Raw genomic sequence first — 27,973 nt, 5'->3', positions numbered from 1 at the left:
AACAATGAAACAAGTGGGGGAGAAATGCCTGGTCGACTTAAACAACTTCCGTAATATTATCCAAGAAAAAACACTGGGTAACACCAGGTAGAAGGAATCGCTGTATGTAGCCCTCCTGGGGAAGAAGGTTAGAACTTCAAGGAAGTGCCTTTGAGCAGGAGGCTGCAGCAAACCTGTCATTTAGAAGAGAAATGGAAGGATCTGTCGGGCTCAACGGGTAGTGATCAATGGCTCCATGTCTAGTTGGCAGCCGGTGTCAAGTGGAGTGCCCCAGGGGTTGGTCCTGGGGCCGGTTTTGTTCAATATCTTCATAAATGATCTGGAGGATGGTGTGGATTGCACTCTCAGCAAATTTGCGGATGATACTAAACTGGGAGGAGTGGTAGATACGCTGGAGGGCAGGGATATGATACAGAGGGACCTAGACAAATCGGAGGATTGGGCCAAAAGAAATCTGATGAGGTTCAATAAGGATAAGTGCAGGGTCCTGCACTTAGGACGGAAGAACCCAATGCACAGCTACAGACTAGGGACCAAATGGCTAAGCAGCAGTTCTGCGGAAAAGGACCTAGGGGTGACAGTGGACGAGAAGCTGGATATGAGTCAGCAGTGTGCCCTTGTTGCCAAGAAGGTCAATGGCATTTTGGGATGTATAAGTAGGGGCATAGCGAGCAGATCGAGGGACGTGATCGTCCCCTTCTATTCGACATTGGTGAGGCCTCATCTGGAGTACTGTGTCCAGTTTTGGGCCCCACACTATAAGAAGGATGTGGATAAATTGGAGAGAGTCCAGCGAAGGGCAACAAAAATGATTAGGGGTCTGGAACACATGAGTTATGAGGAGAGGCTGAGGGAACTGGGATTGTTTAGTCTGCAGAAGAGAAGAATGAGGGGGGATTTGATAGCTGCTTTCAACTACCTGAGAGGTGGTTCCAGAGAGGATGGTTCTAGACTATTCTCAGTGGTGGAAGAGGACAGGACAAGGAGTAATGGTCTCAAGTTGCAGTGGGGGAGGTTCAGGTTGGATATTAGAAAAACTTTTTCACTAGGAGGGTGGTGAAACACTGGAATGCGTTGCCTAGGGAGGTGGTGGAATCTCCTTCCTTAGACGTTTTTAAGGTCAGGCTTGACAAAGCCCTGGCTGGGATGATTTAATTGGGTATGGGTCCTGCTTTTGAGCAGGGGGTTGGACTAGATGACCTCCTGAGGTCCCTTCCAACCCTGATATTCTATGATCTGAGACCTGTTGGTGGACACAGCTATGCTGAGGAAAAAGGGAATTCTGGAGGCCTGAAATAAGATGTGTATTGCAAGGCTAATAAATGCCTGTTACTGAATGCTACACAGTTCTGTGCATTTATATTAAAGAACAAGAAATACAGCTTCTTTTGTGACTCCTGATCCACATCTGCACTCTCCTTCCCCCACCAGGCATGGCCACTGTCGGTATTCTAGTCCCTGAATCACCTAGGAAAGGAGGGGCTTGTTTATACAGACTTAGCCGTGGCAAGCTGGGCTGTAAATCTACCATGCAGTAGCCTGCTGTATGGTAACTGGCTGTCTGGACCTTGCTACTGAGCACTAAAAATTCCGCATTGGACATAAACCCTGTTGGTGGCCCAGACTCACTCTGCACTTCAGGCCTATGGGATTGGGGGGTGGGGGAGAAAGGGCTTTTTGTGAGTTTGGTTTTGATTTTTGAACAGTTGTGGCTGTGTTGTAGCTGGTAAGGGGGCTGGAACGACTGACAGGACACAGGTTAAATGGATGAACTCGGGGACACTGGTGAGGTGGCTGAAGGCAATGATACTGCTATGGGTTGGGTTCTACCTCTGTGAAACTGGGGAGGGGTGTAGCCTTTGCCCTTCATTTAAGCTAGTTGTAAGAATCCATTGAGCGACTGCATGGAACCAGGGAGCTGGAACAACAGGGGTCTGCAGTCAGAACAGAGGCACATGGAAGGCCACTCAGGAATCTGAAGTAAGTGGGCAGAGGTACTTTTCCTGGGTACTGTTCTGGTAGATCTGGGGGGAAGAGTGAGAGAAAAGCAGGAGAAACACCACGAAAGGAGACAGAGAAAGCAGTGAGGAAGCACCAGACCCAGCCTCCGAGTCACTGGTAGCATGACCCTGAGGAAAAGTGAAGGGCGTGTCTACGCTGCGATTGGCAGCACGTGTACCCATGGCTTGAGTAACAATAGCGGTGAAGCTATGGCAGCCCGGCCAGCTGCATGGGCTAGCCCTGCCCGACCCTGACCCCGGGTGCACACCTGAGTGGCTGCCACCTTCTGTCTGCTGTGGCTTCATTGCTATTGTTATTCACACCAGCAACATCAAAGCAAGTTTGGTTGCCTACACCTGCTGCGATTACACCTCCTGACTGCAGAAGAGACGAGCCCTAAGAGCTTTTGGGTCAAGGGCTGACTAATAGAAGCTTAGAATTGTGAGCAAAGAAACTGTCTCCTGTTGTTTGCGTCCTCTTGTGTTCTAGGAATTTAGGACTTTATTCACATTCTTCGTAAATAACCAGGATTGCATCAAAGAAATAGCTGACTATCATCCATTGCTCCTCCTAATGGAACCGCCTCAGGGCCCCAAAGGTTTGGTTAACTGCCCAGAGCCAGAAGAGGTAACAATGTGTTTTTTGTTTTGTTTTTTTTTTGCATTTCCACAGTTTATTACACCATTCTGCCATCTCTCCCTTGGTTATCAGCTCCACTAATGTCATGTGACTATTTATACAGCAGATTCCTGTCAGCCAGAATCTGTTAGGAGCTCTCTAAAAGTCGTCTCCAGTGATGCTATGCTCCACGTGCATGGGTGATGCAGACAGTCCATGTCCACTCACCAGCCACCTGCAACAGAAAGAAATGGCTGTAAAGTGTATGATGCTAGCCCATTGCATATGCTTAGTGTAACTATAAAATGATGGTGCCAAGGGCATGGGGCACAGGACCCTTGGCTAGAGAGGGAACTTTAGAGACAAAGGGGAAAATCCTTTTCAAAGGGTGTGGCCCAAATCTTCCCAGGCTGGATGCACAGAGCCGGGTGAACACTAGCAACTCACATGGACTTCACTGAGACTTACAGATGCCCCGCGCCACGTGGTGTTTCACTCTCAGAGACTAGTTCTTCTACCCTGCAGCACTCTGTCCAGCAACAGGGTTAAGAGTGTTCAACATGCTGTGATCTGTTTCGCTAACCCTCTCCTGGGCTGTGGTCCCAAGCTCAGATCCCACTGTGAGCAGTGTGGGATGAATGCCGATGCAAACAGACCCTGTCCATCCCTGCCCTCACTACATTCCAAGGGGCAGCCTCTGCCTCTGGTACTTTGTTTACAAAGCATTTCCAAGCTGTAACGTCAGAGAAATGGCGCCGAAACAAATGCAAGTTTCAAATGAAAGCAACAACAATGCCATGCGACAAACCCCTCAGCTACTGGGCCAAATTCTCTCAGTGTAGTTGCCCATTGCCATGACATGATGATCCACCTGTGTCTTCAGATTCCTCCTCACGGCCTGCTCAGACCGTGACACTCCCAAGGAACTGGCTGGCTAATAATGGCCAGGTTGAAAGGACACTGAGGACTGTGCAAAAACAGTCTCCCCAGGGGAGATTTGGTCACAACCAAAAGCCAGCCCCAGCAGACTGTACTGCAATTGGCAATATCCCAGTCAAGAGAAGCTGTGGGAGAGCAGGGAGCACACAGGGCAGAGGTGCACGGGGGAAGAAAGAGCTGAGCTGATTGGTTACCTTTGCTACAGGCTTGAGGAGTCTACAAACCCGGGGGCAGGCTGCGGAGGAGTCCATCGGTTACTACACTTAGAAAAAGAAAAAACCAGTTAGAAACATGGGTGTATACCAAGAGCTCAGCTTTATTCCAGGAATAAATTCTTCTTCTTCCTGGTCAATAAATATTTGCCGTAGTGTATAGTCTTGTTCATAAACCTTTGACTGTTTCTCTGGTGTTTTAGGGACATCACGCCTGAGGGCACTATTAACCCAAGTTAGATTACAGTGGACGCTTTCATTCAGCTGGGCATTCTTGGGTTATAAAGGGCTCTGCTGAGTTCTCATGGAGGCCCAGGAGCCACAGAACAACGTCCCTGCTACTTGTTCCAAAAAGCAGTTGGGATCTTCCAGCTGGCGTTTCCACGGGGATAGTATACCAATCACCCTTTCCAGTGTCGGGGTTGTAGCTCTTGTGTGACACTCCCATTTGAGCAGCAGTCAGTGAGGGTTAGTTCCTATCGCAGAGTCTCTCCCATTGCCACAGTACTCTTGCTGTCACTTAAACTCAGTTTGCAAAGCAGTTTGCAAACTGTGCTGTAGTCAGAAACCAACGGTAAGTCAGACCTCAGGGCGTCTGCTGCTCTGGCCTCCTGTGAGCCCGCTTAGCCACCCCAAGGTGGCAGGAGGAAAGGGACTACAACAGCTCCTGGCGGGGCAGCTTATTTACTTACGTGTGCATTGCAGGGAAGGTGCTAGTTGGGCCAGTCATGTGATGCACAGTGGATGGGAATCCTCCAGTCTGTCCCATGAGGCTGGATGACATCATGGGGGGCCACATGGAGTAGCCAACCGGGGGCGGCTGAGAAGGAATGGCCTGCACTCCTGGGGAAGGGTAATGGTGGTGATGATGCACCGCTGATGGCCTTGGTTTTTCTGCTTTCACAACAACTGGAGCAGCAAACTGGGGATCCTCAATTTAAAGGAAAACGGGTAATTTGTTAAATTTGTATCCATATGGCAGGTGAGCACAATGGTCTGTTCCTCACCAACGCAGTGCCAGCTTGGAGCACTCTTGAAAAGAGCAGTCCCTTGTCCTGGGCCCAAGGCCCAGCTACACGGACTACAGTACAACAACAACTGCATGGGTGGCTGGGTCCCATCGAGACAGCCAGGCTCTGTCGACCCTGCAATTAGGCTCCACCTAACGAAGCGAGGAAAGAGCATCTTCGCGAGCAGGCTGGTTAACCTAGTGAGGAGGGCTTTAAACTAGGTTCACCGGGGAAAGGAGACCAAAGCCCTGAGGTAAGTGGGGAAGTGGGATACCGGGAGGAAGCACGAGCAGGAGCATGTGAGAGGGGAGGGCTCCTGCCTCATACGGAGAAAGCGGGACAATCAGCGAGTTATCTCAAGTGCCTATACACAAATGCAAGAAGCCTGGGAAACAAGCAGGGAGAAGTGGAAGTCCTGGCACAGTCAAGGATTATGATGTGATTGAAATAACAGAGACTTGGTGGGATAACTCACATGACTGGAGTACTGTCATGGATGGATATAAGCTGTTCAGGAAGGACAGGCAGGGCAGAAAAGGTGGGGGACTTGCACTGTATGTAAGGGAGCAGTATGACTGCTCAGAGCTCTGGTATGAAACTGCAAAAAAACCTGAGAGTCTCTGGATTAAGTTTAGAAGTGTGAGCACCAAGGGCAATGCCATGGTGGGAGTCTGCTATAGACCACCGGACCAGGGGGATGAGGTGGACGAGGCTTTCTTCTGGCAACTCGCAGAAGCTACTAGGTCGCATGCCCTGGTTCTCATGGGAGACTTCAATCACCATGATATCTGCTGGGAGAGCAATACAGCGGTGCACAGACAATCCAGGAAGTTTTTGGAAAATGTAGGGGACAATTTCCTGGTGCAAGTGCTGGAGGAATCAACTAGGGGCAGAGCTCTTCTTGACCTGCTGCTCACAAACCGGGAAGAATTAGTAGGGGAAGCAAAAGTGGATGGGAACCTGGGAGGCAGTGACCATGAGATGGTCAAGTTCAGGATCCTGACACAAGGAAGAAAGGAAAGCAGCAGAATACGGACCCTGGACTTCAGAAAAGCAGACTTTGACTCCCTCAGGGAACTGATGGGCAAGATCCCCTGGGAGAATAACATGAAGGGGAAAGAAGTCCAGGAGAGCTGGCTGTATTTTAAAGAATCCTTATTGACGTTACAGGGGCAAACCATCCCGATGTGTAGAAAGAATAGTAAATATGGCAGGCGGCCAGCTTGGCTTAACAGTGAAATCCTTGCTGATCTTAAACACAAAAAAGAAGCTTACAAGAAGTGGAAGATTGGATAAATGACCAGGGATGAGTATAAAAATATTGCTCGGGCCTGCAGGAGTGAAATCAGGAGGGCCAAATCCCACCTGGAGTTGCAGCTAGCAAGAGCTATTAAGAGTAACAAGAAGGGTTTCTTCAGGTATGTTGGCAATAAGAAGAAAGCCAAGGAAAGTGTGGGCCCCTTACTGAATGAGGGAGGCAACCTAGTGACACAGGATGTGGAAAAAGCTAATGTACTCAATGCTTTTTTTGCCTCTGTCTTCATGAACAAGGTCAGCTCCCAGACTACTGCACTGGGCAGCACAGCATGGGGAGGAGGTGACCAACCCTCTGTGGAGAAAGAAGTGGTTTGGGACTATTTAGAAAAGCTGGACGAGCACAAGGCCATGGAGCCGAATGCACTGCATCCGAGAGTGCTAAAGGAGTTGGCAGATGTGATTGCAGAGCCATTGTCCATTATCTTTGAAAACTCATGGTGATCCGGAGAAGTCCTGGATGACTGCAAAAAGGCTAATGTAGTGCCCATCTTTAAAAAAGGGAAGAAGGAGGATCCTGGGAACTACAGGCCAGTCAGCCTCACCTCAGTCCCTGGAAAAATCATGGAGCAGGTCCTCAAGAAATCAATTCTGAAGCACTTAGACGAGAGGAAAGTGATCAGGAACAGTCAGCATGGATTCACCAAGGGAAAGTCATGCCTGACTAATCTAATTGCCTTCTATGATGAGATAACTGGTTCTGTGGATGAAGGGAAAGCAGTGGATGTGGTGTTCCTTGACTTTAGCAAAGCTTTTGACACTGTCTCCCACAGTATTCTTGCCAGCAAGTTAAAGAAGTATGGGCTGGATGAATGCACTATAAGATGGGTAGAAAATTGGCTAGATTATCGGGCTCAACAGGTAGTGATCAATGGCTCCATGTCTAGTTGGCAGCCGGTATCTAGCGGAGTACCTCAAGGGTCGGTCCTGGGGCCGGTTTTGTTCAATATCTTCATTAATGATCTAGAGGATGGTGTGGATTGCACCCTCAGCAAGTTTGCAGCCGACACTAAACTGGGAGGAGTGGTAGATATGCTGGAGGGTAGGGACAGGATACAGAGGGACCTAGACAAATTGGAGGATTGGGCCAAAAGAAATCTGATGAGGTTCAACAAGGACAAGTGCAGAGTCTTGCACTTAGGATAGAAGAATCCCATGCACCGCTACAGACTAGGGACTGAATGGCTAGGCAGCAGTTCTGCAGGAAAGGACCTAGGGGTTACAGTGGACGAGAAGCTGGATATGAATCAACAGTGTGCCCTTGTAGCCAAGGCGGCCAATGGCATTTTGGGATGTATAAGTAGGGGCATTGTCAGCAGATCGAGGGACGTGATCGTTCCCCTCTATTCGACATTGTTGAGGCCTCATCTGGAGTACTGTGTCCAGTTTTGGGCCCCACACTACAAGAAGGATGTGGAAAAATTGGAGAGACTCAAATTGGAATTGACAGGCAGTTGGAGGGCAACAAAAATGATTAGGGGACTGGAACACATGAGTTATGAAGAGAGGCTGAGGGAACTGGGATTGTTTAGTCTGCAGAAGAGAAGAACGAGGCAGGATTTGATAGCTGCTTTCAACTACCTGAAAGGTGGTTCCAAAGAAGATGGATCTAGACTATTCTCAGTGGTAGCAGATGTCAGGACAAGGAGTAATGGTCTGAAGTTGCAGCGGGGGAGATTTAGGTTGGCTATTAGGAAAAACGTTTTCACTAGGAGAGTGGTGAAACACTGGAATGCGTTACCTAGGGAGGTGGTGGAATCTCCTTCCTTAGAAGTTTTTAAGGTCAGGCTTGACAAAACCCTGGCTGGGATGATTTAATTGGGGATCGGTCCTGCTTTGAGCAGGGGGTTGGACTAGATGACCTCCTGAGGTCCCTTCCAACCCTGATATTCTATGATTAGACAACAGCGGCTGGCCCATGTCAGCTGACCTGGGTTAAGGAGCTCAGGCTACGGGGCTTTTTAACTGCACTGTAGACATTCGGGGTGAGGCTGGTGTCTGGGATCTACCCCCTTGGGGGGGTTCCAGAGCTTGTGCTCCAGCCTGCACTTGAACATGTAAACCCAATTCAACAGCCCCATGAGCCCATGTCAGTGGCCACGGGCCAGCCATGGGTGTCTAACTGCAGTGCAGACCTACTCACACTCCGGCTCCACTCACACTTCCCCACCTCGGGAACGGCCAGGGCAAAGCAACTGGCCTTGCCATGGGATGTAAAGAACGAGAGGGCAGCTCTGCTTGTTCCTTGGCTCTTAGGTGCAGGCTCGTGATCCTTTACTCGTCTCATTTCCTTTAGCCTGCAATTAGGCTGTTTGCTCTCCCCTCCTGCAGTGTCAGGCACCGCATTAAACAAGGCTCTGCCTTTCCGTTCAATGTGGACGAGACTATTCACCTGGGACGTTAAAGCCACCAAAACTGGAGTGAGGAGAGTATAAAGCAGGGCAGAAAGTGTGTCTGCGAGGCAGGCTGGGAATCCCTCTGGCAGGGCTGGGACGCTGGTCGTGCACTACTCTCCCTTTAAGACAGTGCTGCAGTGTCCTATGAGCACCCTGATTCTCCTCATGTGTGTCCCTATGAGCACAGGTGTTCCCGCCCTCCCCGGCCCCGCTCACACTGCGCACGGCTCTGGGGTGCGGTGCAAATGCCACTCCATCACAAACCTGGCTGAGAGCAGGCACAGCGGAGAAGATTCATGCTTCCCTTTGTGCAATACTCTGCCAGTTGGCAGTGGCTGCTGCAGAGCTTGTCCTGAAACAGGAGCCGACAGCTGCTCTTAAACACTGGAGTATGTCTGGTGTAGAGAAGTGGCCTGAACCGGTGCAGCAAATGCCAGCTCCGCCCACCACAGCCAAAGATGATCAGGTAGAGAAGGGTGTTGTGTTTCCTACCAGAGCCCTGGGAACGCTAGGGGGTTGGGTTGTGTAAGCCAGCTGTCGGAGCTGGAAATAGCACCCAGCGCAGGTTTTACGAGCCGGGTGACTGTTACAAGCTCAGATGTGTGGTGGGGATAGTCTTAACACAAGGGGGCCCGAGAGCATCACACCTGAGTGAGGCCAGGAACCAGAGTACTTTCTGGTCTGTGCGCACAGAGAAAAGAAAAGGCCCTGGCATGCATGCAGGTGTGAAATGGGGAGGGAACCCCAGGGCATCTCAGCACAGCGTGAGGCATCCAGGGGAACTCCCAAATTAACTGCCCTTCCTGCTTAGATTGGAAACCCCTCCGGGCAGGGGCTGGGTAACATTTTCAAACACACCTCAGTGACTTAGGTTCCTGTTTCAGAGTAACAGCCGTGTTAGTCTGTATTCGCAAAAAGAAAAGGAGTACTTGTGGCACCTTAGAGACTAACCAATTTATTTGAGCATGAGCCTTCGTGAGCCACAGCTCACTTCATCAGATGCATACCGTGGAAACTGCAGCAGACTCTATATATACACAGAGAATATATATTCTCTGTGTATATATAGAGTCTGCTGCAGTTTCCACGGTATGCATCTGATGAAGTGAGCTGTGGCTCACGAAGGCTCATGCTCAAATAAATTCGTTATTTATAACTTAGAGACTAACGAATTTATTTGAGCATGAGCCTACGAAGGCTCATGCTCAAATAAATTCGTTAGTCTCTAAGGTGCCACAAGTACTCCTTTTCTTTTTAGGTTCCTGTGTAACATTTCAATCTTAGGTGCATTTTAGGCAAAAGGATTTAGGTACCTAACTTCACCACTGAGTTCAATGGGAGTTAGGTGTCTAGATACCTTTAATAATCTGGGCCTTAGGCACTTAGAGCCAGATTTGTAAAGGGATTTAGGTGCCTAAAGATGCAGAGAGGCACCTAGGGGGATTTTCAGATGAGCCTAGGAGCCTAACTCCCATTGACTTTCAATGAGACTGAGGCTCCTAAGTCACTTAGGGCCAGAGTTTAAGGGTATGAAGGCACCTGACTCCTGTTGATTTCAGTGGGAGTTAGACAAATCTTTACAAATCTGGCCCTTAGGTGCTGTTGGAAATTCTTCTGTCTCTACACGTGTGGGTGTGCCCAGCTCGGAGTACGCAGGGCCCTGATCCTGACTGGGGTCTCTGGGCCCCACCATCACATCCATTCCAGCCCATCGCAAAGCACCAAGCCAGACTTTACCAATTACAGGTTCCATCAAAATAAGCTTTCAGGAAATGGAAGGCCCATAAAAATATACCCATGAATGTAAATGCAAGTGTGTCTGCCCCAGCCTACGGCAGAATCCCAGGTTCCCAGTCACCATGTGGGCATCTGGGAAGTGGGCTCTTCCCTGGATGACAATGTTTTCTTATGTGAAACATGCAGTTCAGCTACGCTCTTAGGGCTGGAGTGTGCCCAGCCCGCGGGACTGCAGCAGCAGCCTGCACGTTGCCAAACACAGCCTGGCCCCAGGCCTGTACGAGGCCAGCGCTGGGCAGAGAGCAGGTGAGGTTGTGGCAGAGCAGAGCTGGCCTGCTGTGGACAGGGGGGCATACCCTGTACGCCCTATCCAGAGGTGGCATAGCAGCTGAACCCCTCCATCACCCTAGGCAGAGTCAGGAGACATGTGCGGGGGTTCAGCTCCAGAAGACGCCATCCAGCCTGAGCTCATCCCATAGACCAGCCAGTGTGTGCAGTGCCCTAGGACACGCATCCATGGGCAATGGGTTCTGAAACCACATTCTGGCCCAAATATTCAAAACGTGCTCCCCAGGCCCTGCCCCGGCATGTGGCGATCAGCCCCCCCTCTCCTGCCCCAGCGTCTCTTTGTAGGGGTGAATGTCGTTACCTGCTGGGTGTGCTGCAGCGAGGGAGGCCCGGTCCCACTGGGCTGTGAGAATGCCATCGGTGGCAGAGCTTTCAGCATCATGTTCTGCATAATGATCTGGTGCATCTGAGCGTTCTGCATCAACATCATCTCCACCATGTCTGGGAACGGACAAATTCCAAGGAGAAAAGGACAGCATTGCCAGTGAGAGACAGAGGGCAAAGGGCATCTCAGTGGGTCATAGAATCATAGAATCATAGAATATCAGGGTTGGAAGGGACCCCAGAAGGTCATCTAGTCCAACCCCCTGCTCGAAGCAGGACCAATTCCCAGTTAAATCATCCCAGCCAGGGCTTTGTCAAGCCTGACCTTAAAAACTTCCAAGGAAGGAGATTCCACCACCTCCCTAGGCAACGCATTCCAGTGTTTCACCACCCTCTTAGTGAAAAAGCTTTTCCTAATATCCAATCTAAACCTCCCCCACTGCAACTTGAGGCCATTACTCCTCGTTCTGTCATCTGCTACCATTGAGAACAGTCTAGAGCCATCCTCTTTGGAACCCCCTTTCAGGTAGTTGAAAGCAGCTATCAAATCCCCCCTCATTCTTCTCTTCTGCAGGCTAAACAATCCCAGCTCCCTCAGCCTCTCCTCATAAGTCATGTGTTCTAGACCCCTAATCATTTTTGTTGCCCTTCGCTGGACTCTCTCCAATTTATCCACATCCTTCTTGTAGTGTGGGGCCCAAAACTGGACACAGTACTCCAGATGAGGCCTCACCAATGTCGAATAGAGGGGGACGATCACGTCCCTCGATCTGCTCGCTATGCCCCTACTTATACATCCCAAAATGCCATTGGCCTTCTTGGCAACAAGGGCACACTGCTGACTCATATCCAGCTTCTCGTCTACTGTCACCCCTAGGTCCTTTTCCGCAGAACTGCTGCCTAGCCATTCGGTCCCTAGTCTGTAGCGGTGCATTGGATTCTTCCGTCCTAAGTGCAGGACCCTGCACTTATCCTTATTGAACCTCATCAGATTTCTTTTGGCCCAATCCTCCAATTTGTCTAGGTCCTTCTGTATCCTATCCCTCCCCTCCAGCGTATCTACCACTCCTCCCAGTTTAGTATCGTCCGCAAATTTGCTGAGAGTGCAATCCACACCATCCTCCAGATCATTTATGAAGATATTGAACAAAACCGGCCCCAGGACTGACCCCTGGGGCACTCCACTTGACACCGGCTGCCAACTAGACATGGAGCCATTGATGACTACCCGTTGAGCCCGACAATCTAGCCAGCTTTCTACCCACCCTATAGTGCATTCATCCAGCCCATACTTCCTTAACTTGCTGACAAGAATACTGTGGGAGACCGTGTCAAAAGCTTTGCTAAAGTCAAGAAACAATACATCAACTGCTTTCCCTTCATCCACAGAACCAGTAATCTCATGATAAAAGGCGATTAGATTAGTCAGGCATGACCTTCCCTTGGTGAATCCATGCTGGCTGTTCCTGATCACTTTCCTCTCATGCAAGTACTTCAAGATTGACTCTTTGAGGACCTGCTCCATGATTTTTCCAGGGACTGAGGTGAGGCTGACTGGCCTGTAGTTCCCAGGATCCTCCTTCTTCCCTTTTTTAAAGATTGGCACTACATTAGCCTTTTTCCAGTCATCCGGGACTTCCCCGGTTCGCCACGAGTTTTCAAAGATAATGGCCGATGGCTCTGCAATCACAGCCGCCAATTCCTTCAGCACTCTTGGATGCAACTCATCCGGCCCCATGGAGTTGTGCACGTCCAGCTTTTCTAAATAGTCCCTAACCACCTCTTTCTCCACAGAGGGCTGGCCATCTCTTCCCCATTTTGTGATGCCCAGCGTAGCAGTCTGGGAGCTGACCTTGTTAGTGAAAACAGAGGCAAAAAAAGCATTGAGTACATTAGCTTTTTCCACATCCTCTGTCACTAGGTTGCCTCCCTCATTCAGTAAGGGGCCCACACTTTCCTTGGCTTTCTTCTTGTTGCCAACATACCTGAAGAAACCCTTCTTGTTACTCTTGACATCTCTCGCTAGCTGCAGCTCCAGGTGCGATTTGGCCCTCCTAATTTCATTCCTACATGCCCGAGCAATATTTTTATACTTTTCCCTGGTCATATGTCCAACCTTCCACTTCTTGTAAGCTTCTTTTTTATGTTTAAGATCCGCTAGGATTTCACCGTTAAGCCAAGCTGGTCGCCTGCCATATTTACTATTCTTTCGACTCATTGGGATGGTTTGTCCCTGTAACCTCAACAGGGATTCCTTGAAATACAGCCAGCTCTCCTGGACTCCTTTCCCCTTCAAGTTAGTCCCCCAGGGGATCCTGGCCATCCGTTCCCTGAGGGAGTCGAAGTCTGCTTTCCTGAAGTCCAGGGTCCGTATCCTGCTGCTTACCTTTCTTCCCTGGGTCAGATTCTTAGCAGAGCGCCCAGACAGCTCTGACTTAGGGAACGCAGCTGAAAGGAGATCTTGAAAGGGCCTTTCACACTTGGAGGAGGAGAATGTTAATAGACACCACTATCTCCTTGGCCAGTGACTGCCATTTATGGCAGATACCTAGGGCTGAATGAGAGTGTTCAGGCTCTTAGCCCAGCTTAGCTTTTCCCTGTCTCTGCAAAGAAGCCCTCGCTACGTGTTTGTGACCCAAACTAAGGCAAGCCTCACTGGTTTGGGCTTGTCCAGACTCTCAAATGGAGATGGATTGAGAAGGGGCAGACCTTAGCTGACCAAAACCCTGCACATGCAGGTCCAAAGAGGCTCATCACAAGTCTTTGCGTAGGAACCAGTTTGTACGGCTTTACAGGCCAGAAAATCCCACAAGGTTCCCGTTCAAACACCTGGTTTGCCTATGGCTGAAACATGTCACCAACCCACATTCACAGTTCAGTGTCACTGGATTCCTGCCCATTTGAACCATGAGAGCATTCCCAACACGCAGGGTAACTGTGGGAGGTACAAGATTGATGCAGCCATGGGGACTGGGACAGTGTGCTCTGTTCTTTGTTTTTCCAGCTGAATTAGAGAGGTCAGTCTGAGAAACTCCCGGACAACAGCTTCTGCTGGGCTGGGCTAGCCCCGCTGGCCACAGAGCACAACCACAGCCAACCAGGGCACAGGAGGATACTACATGCTTTCCACTGAGTGACCTATCCAAAGAAACCAGCCTCATGCCGCCAGCTGAAGCCTGCCCAATTCTGGGGGAAGCCAGGTAGAGAAAATGTTTCACAAAAAGCTCCTTGTGGGCCGTTTGCAGGAACGAACGAGAGCCCAGCCGGCATGGCTACGTCCCAGACGTTGCTCAAACATGAGCTGACGTTGTGGGGAATTTTGCTGGTTAAGGCAAACCATTTCTGGTGCTCTAGTGAGAACCCACACAAACTGAAAGTGAAAGACGGTCTGCACCTACTCCTCCCTGGAGCCCAAACCACTGCGCGACGCACAGCTGCAGTGCAGGCCTGTGTCTGGGACCTTCGTTTGCTGCCATGAAAATGATTGAGAGGCCTCAAAGTCAGCATCATCCCTTCACTGCAAGATCACACAGGGAAAGCTGCTGAGGGACAAACTGTTAATCAGCTAGGGCTTCTATAATCAGAAAACATGACCAGAAATTTTAGGGAAAAAACTTTTTAAATGTTTGTTTAACATTTGTTCCCCAGCTTGAAGAGACATTAAACTGTCACCCTGAAATTTCTTTCCATGTGGCTTTAAAAATGCATCTAGAGTGCATATATCCACCTTGAGCCAATCACCCTGGTATCTTGGCACCAGAACCAATTCAACCACAACACAAAAACAATTAAAGTAACCAGGTTTTTCATTTAACTGGACACATTGAGCCAAATTCGTCCCTGGTGTAAATGCATCATCTTCAGGGAATAGAGAGACAAGATGGGTGAGGGAATAGCTTTGATTGGACCAACTGAGCCCCACAGAGCTCTGTTGGTCCAATCAAAGCTATTCCCTCACCCATCTTGTCTCTCTAATATCCTGGGACCGATATGGCTACAGGAACACTGCATTCAACTTCAGGGTGGTCAGACATAAATGTGGTCCATTTTGTTTTAGAAAATAAATTGATTCAAATAAACCAGAGACTTTATTAAATCCCCAAGCAATGGACTGTGGAGTTGCTCTCGGATTTTTTCATTTCCCTGCAGTACCAGGAAACCCCATTCAAAAAGAAAGCCCAGATATTAGCTCCATGTGCTATTCCTGGACCTTGCTCACTTCTGTTTAGAAACACAAAACAAATTTGTTTATGTGCACGCAGGGTAGCGCATTCAGCTGCCCCCTCTTGTTTCCAACGACAGGCCATTCCTACACATTTTAAAATAAACGCTTATATAGTACTAAGGAGAATGGACAGTGGGTACAAAAACCCCATTTGCTCATTTTGGCATTATGAGTTGTTTGTAAAGTTTTAGCTGCAAACGTCCTTGTTAATATTTAACCAGTATCTTCCCTTGTGCTGTTCTACTTCCCCCAAACCCTCTCCACTGCTTAACCTGGTTTTTGCCTCTCTGTCTGTTGCAAGATAAAGTGCCCAGCAGCACTAAAGTTATTCTAAGTTCCCACGTCAGAGGGCCCAGATATTTGATTGGCAAGATCAGTAATTGCATTGACAGCCTGGTTGTGCTAGGTCACAAGGTAACTTGAGTGCTGTCTCATGTCACCACAGTGATACTTTCACTGCTCCGAGATCAGAGGGAGCTCGGGAAAGCAGGAGAATGACCCCGCATGTTGGGGTGGCTGACGCTTACCTTCCTTAATGCTTCCAGAGCGGGGGGCCGGGAGGGGCTGTGGAGGTGGGATCTGTGTGATGAGAGGTGGCTGCTGAGGTAACTGTTGGATGATGGTTGCAGGTTGCTGAGGCATCTAGGAACAAGAGGAAAACAAGAGGAGTCAGGGTTGCCGTCTGCCTGCAATCCTGGGCTCTCTGGGCTACTGCGTTTCATTTTCTGATGCCCTGCATGCTTCACAGCTGAGCCACACATGATACCCGCAGGTGACCCCATGCCCCATATTCGTCGCAGAGATATGCTTATGATAAGAATATGACACAACTAAGATACGTTTTATGCAAGATGGGTCAAGTGAAGTTGTAATCATGACTTTGTGAGTCACGACTGAGAATACCAAATTCAGGACAAACAGCTGAGAAATAGAGCAGACACCCCCCGCCCCCCTCCCTGCCCAAACTGGTGGTTATTCTCCCATAAGATATACCATACCAGCAACAAAACTAAATTCCTGTTTCACCACATTGGCTAACAAGAAGTCAGAACAGCGGTTTCCTTAGGCATTCCAGTCCTTGTATCACCACCAAAAACACTAGACTTTAAGATGAGCAGTTCTTTACAACCAATTTCATCAAATGAAAGGTTCTTCTGATCCCAAAGGATCAACTCAGATATATACAACTCAGATCTTACCTGATAATCATGCCATTGCCAATCCTTTAGTATCTAATATCTAAAGGTTTATTTATGGGCAGGTTCACACTACAGAGGGGATCAACACTCTGAGATCGATCCACCGGCAGTCGATTTAGCAGGTCTAGTAAAGTCCCGCCAAATTGACTGCAGATTGCTCTCCAGTTGACCCCCGTACTCTACCCCCAACAAGAAGAGTAAGGTAAGTCGACGGGAGATTTTCTCCCGTTGACTCCCCGCAGTGTAGACCCCGCGGTAACTCGACCTAAGATACATTGACTCCAGCTACGTTATTCACGTAGCTGGAGTTGTGTAGTGTAAGTCGACTTACCGCGATAGTGTAAACATAGCCTATAAAAAAAAGAAGAAAAGGTGAGTGTTAAAATTGGCCATTGGCCTTTATCTTTGAAAACTCATGGCGATCGGGGGAAGTCCCGGAAGATTGGAAAAAGGCTAATGTAGTGCCCATCTTTAAAAAAGGGAAGGAGGAGGATCCTGAGAACTACAGGCCGGTCAGCCTCACCTCAGTCCCTGGAAAAATCATGGAGCAGGTCCTCAAGGAATCAATTCTGAAGCACTTAGACGAGAGGAAAGTGATCAGGAACAGTCAGCATGGATTCACCAAGGGCAAGTCATGCCTGACTAATTGCTTTCTATGATGAGATAACTGGTTCTGTGGATGAAGGGAAAGCGGTGGACGTGTTATTCCTCGACTTTAGCAAAGCTTTTGACATGGTCTCCCACAGTATTCTTGTCAGCAAGTTAAAGAAGTATGGGCTGGATGGATACACTACAAGGTGGGTAGAAAGTTGGCTAGATTGTCAGGCTCAATGGGTAGTGATCAATGGCTCCATGTCTAGCTGGCAGCCGGTATCTAGCGGAGTGCCTCAAGGGTCGGTCCTGGGGCCGGTTTTGTTCAATATCTTCATTAATGATCTAGAGGATGGTGTGGATTGCACCCTCAGCAAGTTTGCAGATGACACTAAACTGGGAGGAGTGGTAGATACGCTGGAGGGTAGGGATAGGATACAGAGGGACCTAGACAAATTGGAGGATTGGGCCAAAAGAAATCTGATGGGGTTCAACAAGGACAAGTGCAGAGTCCTGCACTTAGGACGGAAAAATCCAATGCACCGCTACAGACTAGGGATCGAATGGCTAGGCAGCAGTTCTGCAGAAAAGGACCTAGGGGTTACAGTGGATGAGAAGCTGGATATGAGTCAACAGTGTGCTCTTGTTGCCAAGAAGGCCAATGGCATTTTGGGGTGTATAAGTAGGGGCATTGCAAGCAGATCGAGGGATGTGATCGTTCCCCTCTATTCGACATTGGTGAGGCCTCATCTGGAGTACTGTGTCCAGTTTTGGGCCCCACACTACAAGAAGGATGTGGACAAATTGGAGAGAGTCCAGCGAAGGGCAACAAAAATGATTAGGGGACTGGAACACATGAGTTATGAGGAGAGGCTGAGGGAACTGGGATTGTTTAGTCTGAGGAAGAGAAGAATGAGGGGGGATTTGATAGCTGCTTTCAACTACCTGAAAGGTGGATCCAAAGAGGATGGATCTAGACTATTCTCAGTGACACCAGGTGACAGAACAAGGAATAATGGTCTCAAGTTGCAGTGGGGGAGGTTTAGGTTGGATATTAGGAAAAACTTTTTCACTAGGAGGGTGGTGAAACACAGGAATGCGTTACCTAGGGAGGTGGTGGAATCCCCTTCCTTAGAAGTTTTTAAGGTCAGGCTTGACAAAGCCCTGGCTGGGATGATTTAGTTGGGATTGGTCCTGCTCTGGGCAGGGGGTTGGACTAGATGGCCTTCAGAGGTCCCTTCCAACTCTGTTATTCTATGATTCTATGAAAACTGGTTAAAGGAATCAAATACATACAATAATTGCAAAGTTCTTGGTTCAGGCTTGTAGCAGTGATGAAATAAACTGCTGGCTTAAATCAAGTCTCTGGTTGCTTCCAAATCATTGGAAGGTCCTCAGTCCCTTGGTTAGAATGCTCCTGTCAAGGTTCCTTCCCTTCTCTGAACTCTAGGGTACAGATGTGGGGACCTGCATGAAGGACCCCCTGAGCTTATTCTTACCAGCTTAGGTTAAAAGCTGCTACCACCAAAGTGTTACACAAAGAACAGGGGAAGTGCCCACTTGGAAATGTCTCCCCCACAAAATATCCCCCTCAAGCACTACACCCCCTTTCCTGGGGAAGGTTTGATAAAAATCCTCACCAATTTGTATAGGTCAACACAGACCCAAACCCTTGGATCTTAAGAACAATGAAAAGCAATCAGGTTCTTAAAAGAAGAATTTTAATTAAAGAAAAGTAAAAGAATCACCTCTGTAAAATCAGGATGGTAAATACCTTACAGGGTAATCAGATTCAAAACATAGAGAATCCCTCTATGCAAAACCTTAAGTTACAAAAAGATACAAAAACAGGAACATACATTCCATTCAGCACAACTTATTTTATCAGCCATTTAAACAAAACAGAATCTAATGCTTACTAACTCTTTACAGGTGTTCTGACCTGCATTCCTGCTCTGGTCCCGGCAAAAGCATCACACAGACAGAGAGAACCCTTTGTTTCCTCTCCCAGCTTTGAAAGTAACTTGTCTCCTCATTGGTCATTTTGCTCAGGTGCCAGCGAGGTTATCTTAGCTTCTTAACGCTTTACAGGTGAAAGGGCTTTTCCTCTGGCCAGGAGGGATTTAAAGGTGTTTACCCTTCCCTTTATATTTATGACAGCTCCCATTAGTGTAAGTCCATAGTCCAGAGGCTTGAGCAGGAAAGAGGCAAAATGGAGATGTTTCCAGGGTCTTTTATAGCTTCCCTCCATGTGGAGGGAAACCCATTGTTTCAAACAAAGCCCTCAACACAGCTAGTGGAAAATTACAGGTAAAAGATGGAGTTTGGAGTCACATGGGCAAGTCACACATCCATGCATGAATTCGCTTAGTCATAGCAGGAAAGTCCATTAAGTGTAGATCAGCGTCTCTCATGGTCCATTGTGAGTTAAGTATACCTTGATGAGCCACTTAATTTGAATAGTCCCTTCAAGATGTGCAGGCTAAATACCTTGTGGGCGTTACCCCAGGAGCAAACATCTGAAATCCAAATACAAAAATGATACATGCATACAAATAGCATAATCATATTCAGCGAGTCATAACCTTTCCATAGACTTCTTACATGCCACATTTTGTACAAGATTTGTTGCAATTATATAACAGTGGTAGCAACAATGATCTACATGGACATATTTTAATCGGATAATATCACAGCGGTATCATTGGAAATGTTATGATTTACTGAATATGATTATCCTATTTATATGCATGTATCATTTTTGTATCTGAAGATACAAATATTGACTATATAACAATTACAACTGTGTTTACACTTGGGGAACACCCAGCAGACCGTATGCAATCAGCCTGGATGGGCCATTAGGAAAGACAATAGGATTTTGAAGATACTAATTTCCCTCCTTCCTGAGAAGTTCCCTGGGATGCTGCTTTGAAAGGGACACCATCTTGGACTTCTAGTGTTTTTCCATTAAGAGGAGGTGGGGGTCAAACTGGGAAATAAATGATTCCTGCCATATGAAAATCCTATTTAAGGCTGGGGAATGAGTTAATCTTGGTTCTTCTCCACTGCCCCCCTGCTCAAGAAGGAAGACTGCTGAAAACACCTGAAGAGAAAGGAACTAAGCTGGGGGTTGGGCTGAGCTCAGGTGAGAAAGGTCTTGCTTGTTAAAGGAATACTTGGAGATTATTAAGCTGCAAGCAGGGCAGGTTACTTCCAAGACGCTCTGCAACCTGCACAACCCCCGAAGTGAAACAGAGTTAGCCATACCTTGCCCCAGGAGGCCCTGGTCCTTTAAGGGCGATGGGGCTCAGTGGCACGCTGGTGCTTGCTGCCTCCCCAGGGGGAGAGGATGAACGCAAGGCTCATGTGACTAAAAGCCAGGCCTGCTGGGCTATAAGAACAGTCTCGGGAGTCACCAGGAACACCGTAGGTGGGAGGCAGTGCTCCCTCGAAAGTAGGAGGCTCCCCAGGGAAGGGACCGTGAAGTGTCCCTGAGCAGGAAGTTACAGGACAGACAGCTGGGTTGCTAAGGGTTCCCAGGGCTGGGAACCATAGTAGAGGGTAAGCTGGGCTCCCCCTATGCAGCCAAGCAGTGAGGGGTGCAATGAGCCATGTAAAGCAGGGAAGGCGGGAATGGTCAGAGCCCAGAGGAGTGAAGACAGGGTGGCAGAGGACAGACCACAAGAGGAGAAGGCTGTGCCCAGTGGAAGAGCCTGGGGTGGAAGATTTGGTTTTGGTTTATGCTGGAGTTAAGCCCTGGAAGCGGGGGGGACTTTTGGACTTAACTGAAGGGCTACGTCACTGCCATGACCTGAGTGTGCTTGGAAACTGAGACAGGGTCTGACTCCAGCCTTGGAGAGACCTTGCTACATGCCTGCTTAGGCCACAGCTGAATATAGCCCAAAGAGTCCAGGTTCCTTCATGTCTGTTGTCATTCCTGGCTTGGCTCCTGGTGACGCAAGATGCCATGAGAGGCAGCGCCATGCATGAGCCGGGGGGCGGGGGCGGCGATACCATGGCAAACACATCTGCACATCGAAGGCAGCCCAAGTATATATCATCACAAGCGTGACTCCATCTCCTGAGGCACCGCACAGAGGCAAGGTGGAGAGGCACTCCTTTCGCCCTTCCTTAAACCCAGCAGGGCTGTCCTGAGACCTGGCCTGACCAAACTGCAGCTGTGCCCTCGTATGCTGGCATTTACCATAACATTTCTAGTTGGGGTAGATGGTATTTATACCAGCAGGCTTTTGACATCCTGGCAAGGGAAGACCCACTGCTGCGGATGGGAAACGTCTGCTTAGCCCTTAGGGAAGGAGCTAACTCAAGTGGATGTCACTCAGTTGCGAGCAGGTTCCTAGGATTAGGTCACTGTGGGTATCTACACGGCAGCTGGACACCCATGATGGGTCTGTGCCAGCTGGCTCGGGCTAAGGGGCTGTTTAATTGTGGTGTAGAGATTCAGGTTTGGGCTGCAGCCTGAGCTCAGAGACCCTCCCAGCTCACGGAGTCCTAGAGCCTGAGCTGCAACCCAAATGCCCACACTGCAATTAACCAGCCCCTTAGCCTGAGCCCCACGAGCCTGAGTTGGTTTGCACAGGCCAATGGTGGGTTTTTAACGGCACCGTAGACCTAGCCTTTGGGTACGTCCCATACTGCAATCGGCCTGGGTCAGCTGACTCAGGTGGGCTACAGCCTGAGCCTGAATGGAGGGAGTGGGGAAGAGGCAGGGCTCCTTTTCAGGGCCAGTCAGAGGGCCAAGGCACTGAAGAGGAGCATGATAAACAAGTGCCATAGAGCGGGGATCGGGTAGCTAATGAGGCTGTGAAGCCGTTTAATCATAGAGCAGGTTAGCCCAGCTGCGATGAGCTGTGCTTGTCAGCTTGACACAGAATATCACGTATGCTCAGCTCTCTGAGAACATGATGGACAAGGAATTGGGGGGGATATTGGTGTGCTGCCGTAATGATGCTGTATAAACCACTTACCCAACCCAGGTTCATAGAATCCTAGAATCACAGAAGATCAGGGTTGGCAGGGACCTCAGCAGGTCATCTAGTCCAACCCCCTGCTCAAAGCAGGACCAATCCCCAGCTATGTATGGATCTGTCATCATGTTCCCCCTTCCAGGGCTGTGAACACAGATGTTCAGTACCAGTCCTGAGCACTAATCTGTGTTCCGACGCAGGACACAGCAGGCTCAGAATGGAGCTGGGGTACATCTGGTGTTAACGTGTCTAGTAACAGTGCTATCTCCTACCCCCATTCCAGCAATAGCCCATAGTGTCTGCAATTCAGTGACACAGCCTCTGTAACAGACCCACAATCAGATGCTGCTTGTCTCCTCTGAGTACTGAATAACCACTTTAATAACGCTTGGGGATAGCAAGTATTCTCAGAGAAGGGAACTAAAAGAAATCTCAAAGGGAAACTGAGCCAAAGTAATAGAAGAACTAACAACCAAACAGTAACAGCATCTATCCCTGTGACACTAAGTGGGAACCTCCACAGATTGTGTGGTTAGAAGAATACATGCTTCCCTGTGGGACCTCTAGTGGTGGTGAATACTACCCGTTGGTATAGGATAACAGTCTGTAACCCAGACCCAAGCCAGGCAATAGGGAGAAGTCTTTCAGCAGCACTTCTGTCTCTCACACCTTTGAGTGGTGGGTAGAGGGTAAGGGCAAGGGTAACGACCATTGGTGGGCAGAATTGAACCTGGGAACCTCTGAAGCTGAGTGTATGAGCCTCTACTGCATGAGCTAAAAGCCCCGTGGCTCTTAGCCAAGGCTGTAGCAGACTTATCAATCTCTAGATGGTCTAGGCGCTTCTAGAGGGGGGACAGAGAGCCACACCAAGCAGGCCTGGGTTATACATGTCCTGCCAAACAGGAAAGAACTAGAAGCACAAACTACGAGTTAGCCTATCCTCTTTGCACTGGAGGCTCCTTTGCTATAATATGTATTGTTGTAACCTCTAAATGTATGGCGTTTTCCACACCCATCTCAGCCCTGTTGGGGCTATTCTGTCACTGCAGAATGTGTCTGCTTCCATTTGTAAGCTACTTTTTTTGGGGCGGGGGGGGGGCAGGTGGGAGCACAGATCTCAATATAGTCCCACATGGCCTTTGAAAGATTAATACAGAAATCCAACATGTTGAATGACATAGGCATGAAAAGGTCATTTATCTCTATCTTCCCTTTAAATCTCACTCAGCACAGGGGTGTGTCAAAGCCTGCATTACCCGACTGCTCTCAGAGTTTGGGGGTAAATTCTGTTGTAATAGTTTGTAGTCAGAGGATTATACCTAGCCTGAACATTGTTGTAGATACTGTCAGGCAGCCAGATCCATCTGTCTCCGAGAATCTGGGCCAGATTTTCAAAAGCAGTCTCTAAAATTGCAGACAGTTCTTCCATCACTAAGTTTTTGCATGTGAAAAGCTCCAGTTTGATCATACAAACTGCATTTGCACACCAGAATCATGTGGTTCAATAACTCACCCTGATCAAAACCTCAGAATCTTCCCATTTCTCTCCTGTTTCAATCCCATCACCACCTGCAAAGTTCCATTTCACAATCACCGTTTTCCCCAACCAATGAGATTCAAAGGCGCAGGTTTTAAGGCCCAAAGTGATCATTCGATCATCTAGTTGGATTTCCTGTATAACACAAGCCACAGACTTTCCCCATTACCTCTGTATTGAGACCAATAACTTGTGTTTGGCTAAAACTTATCTGTAAGGAAAAAAATATCAATCCTTTGGTGGCTTGTTGCAATGGTTAATCTTGCCCTTTGTTAAATGTATGCCTTTTTTCTAAAGTGGGAGTGGATTTCCATTAGAGCCTACCAATCTATAATCCCCTCGACAAGTCTTGTAAATAAAGCAACATGAAGCACTTCTTCCCATGCGGTGGGGAGTGCTTGCAACCTGTGCAGCATTCCCTGTTTGTGCTAGACTAGGGAGTGAGGCCTGGATGCACACAAGGAGTTGGGTGTTGTGACGCTGAGTGTCACACGGATTAAAATCCCTGGAAGACACTGCAATTCACAAAGCCTGAGTTACTCACTGTGACGAAGTGGGGGGTGGTTCTTGGTTTGTTTGGTTTTTTCAATGGTTCGCATGCAGAGGGGGTGGAATCCCTGGGCGTTATTGGTTTACCAAGGTGATGGGAGAGGGAGTTTGTTGTTACAGAGGACCAGCGACAGAACTTGGGACCCCGGACATACCGCTGCAGGTTGTACTTGACCCATGATATTCCCCTTTTGGGGCATCACGACATCCAGCACACCAGGCAAAGGCTGCTGCAGAATTTTTACTGGCCTGGGGTCTTTGACGCAGTCTAACAGTATTGCAGGTCCTGTGACTCCTGCCAGAGGGTGGGGAAGGCCTGGGATAAGTATAAAGCAGCTCTGAGACCTTTGCCCATCGTAGAGGAGCCTTTCCAAAAGATGGCTATGGACATCACGGGGCTCCTCAGCAAGGCAACCCGGTCACAGAAGAAATACATTCTGGTAGTGGTGGATTTCGCTACTTGCTACCCCAAGGCGGTGGCTTTGTCCTCTATCAAGGCAGACACCATGGCCAATGCACTGCCGACCATTTTCAGCAGAGTGGGGATCCCTAAGGAGGTCCTTACAGATCAGGGGTCCAACTTCATGTCAACCCTGCTCCAGTGCTTGTGGGAGAAGTGTGGGGTCTGATGCACCTGGGCCTCGGCATATCACCCTCAGTCCAACAGGCTGGTGGAGAGGTTCAATGGGACCCTAAATATGATGCTGAAAACATTTATGGACCAGCACCTGCAGGACGGGACAAGTATTTATCCCACCTGCTGTTGGCATACAGGGAAGTGCCCCAGGTATGCACAGGGTTTTCCCCGTTTGAGTTGCTATATGGGAGGAGAGTGAGGGGACCCCTGGACTTGATGAGGGATGAGTCAGAGGGGAAGGCCTCTCCCGATGGAGAATCAGTGGTGGAGTATGTACTGCCCTTCCAGGAAAAGGTCGCTGAGCTCATGGGCTTGGCCAGGGGAAACCTAGCCAAGGCACAAAGGAAGCAGAAGGTCTGGTATGACCACTCAGTGCGGGCCCGCTCCTATGCTACCGGGGACTAGGTGATGCTTCTGATCCCCGTGAGGAAGAACAAGCTGAAAGCTGCCTGGGACAGCCCCTTCAAGGTCATCAGACAGGTAAACGAGGAGAATTATGCAGTGCAACTGTCCAACTGGGCTTACAGCCATCCGGTATATCATGTCAACATGACAAAGCCATACTGGGACAGGGAGAAGTTGGTGCTGGCTGTGTGTGGGCAGTGGGAGGAGAAGGGAGAGGGTCCCCTGGTGGGTCTCCTCCCTAAGCCGGGGGCTGATCCTGCGCTGGAATCAGTTCCCCTCTCAGACCAGCTCACCCCTGCCCAGCAGGCCGAGATCAGAGCGGTGCTGCCTTCATACCGGCAGCTGCTCTCCAACCGGCCTGGGCTCACTAACCTGGCTGTTCACCGGGTGGAGACGGGAGCCAACCCTCCCATCAGGTGTTCCCCATTCAGGGTCACTGGGAAAGAAGCCCAGGACCTGGAGAGAGAGGTCGGAGACATGCTGGCTTTAGGGGTGATCCAGCCATCCTCCAGCCCCTGGGCCTCTCCCGTGTTGGTCCCCAAGAAGGATGGGTCAATCCGGCCTAGGACTGACGAGATCCTAGATAAGTTGTGGGGGCTGCCCAGTACCTCACTACTATGGATCTCACCGAAGGCTACTGGCAAGTGTCTTTGGACCCAGAGGCCAGGGAGAAGTCTGCTTTCACCACCCAGGTAGGGCTCTTCGAGTTCCTGGCCCTGCCTTTTGGCCTCAATGGGGCACCTGCCACCTTCCAGCACCTGGTGAATCAGTTACTGAGGAGGATGGAGGACTTTGCTCTAGCATATATTGATGATATCTGTGTCTTTAGCCAAACCTGGGAGGACCATGTGTCCCAGGTGAAGAGGGGGCTGAGTCACCTCCAGGATGCAGGACTGACTATAAAAGCTGGAAAGTGCAAGGTGGGGATGGCAGAGGTGTCATACCTGGGCCACAAGGTGGGGAGCAGCCACCTGAAGCTGGCCAAAGTGGAGGCAATCAAGGACTGGCCCGCTCCCCAGACTAAGAAGCAGGTCCAGGCTTTCATTGAGATGGTGTGGTACTACCGGAGGTTTGTGCCATGCTTTAGCTCCCTGGCAGCTCCCCTCACGGAGCTTTTTAGGAAGGGCAAGCCAGACAGGGTGGTCTGGACCAAGCGTTCCAACAGGACTCTCTGTGCGCTGAAGGGGGTACTCATCCAAAGCCCGGTCTAGGTAAACCTGGATTTTTAATAAACCCTTCCTGGTGTTCACCAACGCCTCAGACACCCAGCTGGGCACGGTGCTAATGCAAACTTATACTAAGGGGGAGAGACATCCCATTGTGTACTTGAGCAAGAAGCTGCTGCCCCGGGAGCAGCACTATGCGGCCATAGAGAAGGAATGCCTGGCTCTGGTGTGGGCCCTTAAAAAGCTGCAGCCGTATCTATTTGGGCAGCACTTCACTGTGTACACTGACCATTCGCCCCTAACGTGGCTACACCAAATGAAAGGAGCTAATGCCAAGCTCCTGAGGTGGGGTCTGCTCCTGCAGGATTATGACATGGAGGTGGCCCATGTGAGGGGGAGTGCCAATGTTACAGCTGATACCTTATCTCGGGGCGGGGGCCCTGAACTTCCCCAGGTCACTGGCTAAGTGACACCTCTCAGTTCAGACTCGAAGTAGGGAGAGATGTGATGAAGTGAGGGATTTTCTTGGTTTTTTTTCAATGGTTTGCATGCAGAGGGGGTGGAATTCAGTTTCCCTGGGCGTTATTGGTTTAACGAGGTGATGGGAGAGGGAGTTTGTTACAGAAGACCAGCAACGGAACTTGGGACCCTGGCCAATGACCAGGAGAATGAATACCCCAGCGACTGGTGCCTGGTAACCAGAAGGCCCAGCTCGGACATCACAGCCGGATCTGGCCAGTGGGAGGACAATGGGCTCAGAGAGAGGACCCTGGTGACCTGACCAGCCAGTGGGGAACAAAGGATGGATGTTTTACGCTGGCTGAGAGTTGCTCCGATCTAGAGAACAGGATTGCATTATTCCCTCTGCGGCCCTGGGGGTCCAGAGTGAGTGGACTCCCTGAGGGGGCCCCCAGCAAGAGACAGACATGCTAAAGGCTCAGAGAGAAGCAGTTCCAGGAGGTGGAGCGGCTTAACCCCCGGGAGAGAGTGGACTCCTGAGAAGGGCTGTCACACTGAAGGGGGTTCCCCACAGGGATCATACGGGGCCAAGAGTGGGCATGACCTGTGAGTCCCCACAGCACAGACATACCCCGGTAGGTACATTACAGTTGTGTCCGACCAGTCTCCTGATATGTCACCAAGAGGGTCGGGTGTGTTCTTTCCCAAAAGCTGAGAACATGATCATCATGGTGTTGATGTTTGGAGAGATGTAGAATATTATGTTCCAAAGCTGTTGGAGATGAAACGTGTCACCTGAGTGGGGGCTGGGTCTCTGCTAACTCAATCAAAAGTGATCACCAGATGCAGGTCTGAGCATTTACAAAGAACCCCAAGAAAAGACCCAAAATAGGGGACCCTCAGGCCTGAGCTGAAGGTAATGAAACTCCCTGATTATGAAAAGAGACACAGTCTGGGGCTGTATAAGAGAAGAGGAAAGTGCACAAGATATTATCTGTTATGGAGGATACATTCTCCCAGCGCAAGTGTCTCATGAAAAGTGGATCCCAGCTCCCAGGACTGGACCAGTGCTGTAAGGATTGACCATAGGGCGAGAAATACCTTATTGGCCAGGAAAGTATCTTGTTAATAAGTATAGGCTATAGATTGTTTTATATTTTTCTTTTACCTGTAACCTTATGCTTCCAAAGCCTTTTACTAGCTTTTATGTGACTTTTTAACTCTAGCTTTGTTAAATAAATTCCTGTTTGGTTTCACTATCAACACGTCTGAGTGCCTTGTGCAAAGGAGGTGAAGCCAGTAAACTAGGGTGCTC

At 49.3% G+C, this 27,973-nt stretch overlaps 1 protein-coding gene across 1 annotated transcript in view; it reads right to left on the bottom strand.

Annotated features, from left to right (window-relative positions):
- Positions 1-3,774: 3,774 nt before the first annotated feature.
- Positions 3,775-27,973, bottom strand: part of C11H21orf58 (chromosome 11 C21orf58 homolog) — a 39,180-nt gene continuing 14,981 nt past the window's right edge. The window contains exons 5-8 of the mRNA XM_077829489.1: positions 15,652-15,766; positions 10,877-11,016; positions 4,463-4,701; positions 3,775-3,820 (exon numbers count right to left, since the gene is read on the bottom strand). Coding sequence (XP_077685615.1) covers positions 3,775-3,820; positions 4,463-4,701; positions 10,877-11,016; positions 15,652-15,766 — 540 coding nt within the window. The remainder of the gene's footprint in view (positions 3,821-4,462; positions 4,702-10,876; positions 11,017-15,651; positions 15,767-27,973) is intronic.

Source organism: Eretmochelys imbricata, chromosome 11 (genome assembly GCF_965152235.1).
Source record: "Eretmochelys imbricata isolate rEreImb1 chromosome 11, rEreImb1.hap1, whole genome shotgun sequence".
Taxonomy (NCBI): domain Eukaryota; kingdom Metazoa; phylum Chordata; order Testudines; family Cheloniidae; genus Eretmochelys; species Eretmochelys imbricata.
The sequence above is the reverse complement of the archived record's forward strand: the minus strand, read 5'-3'. Positions and strand labels throughout refer to the sequence as shown.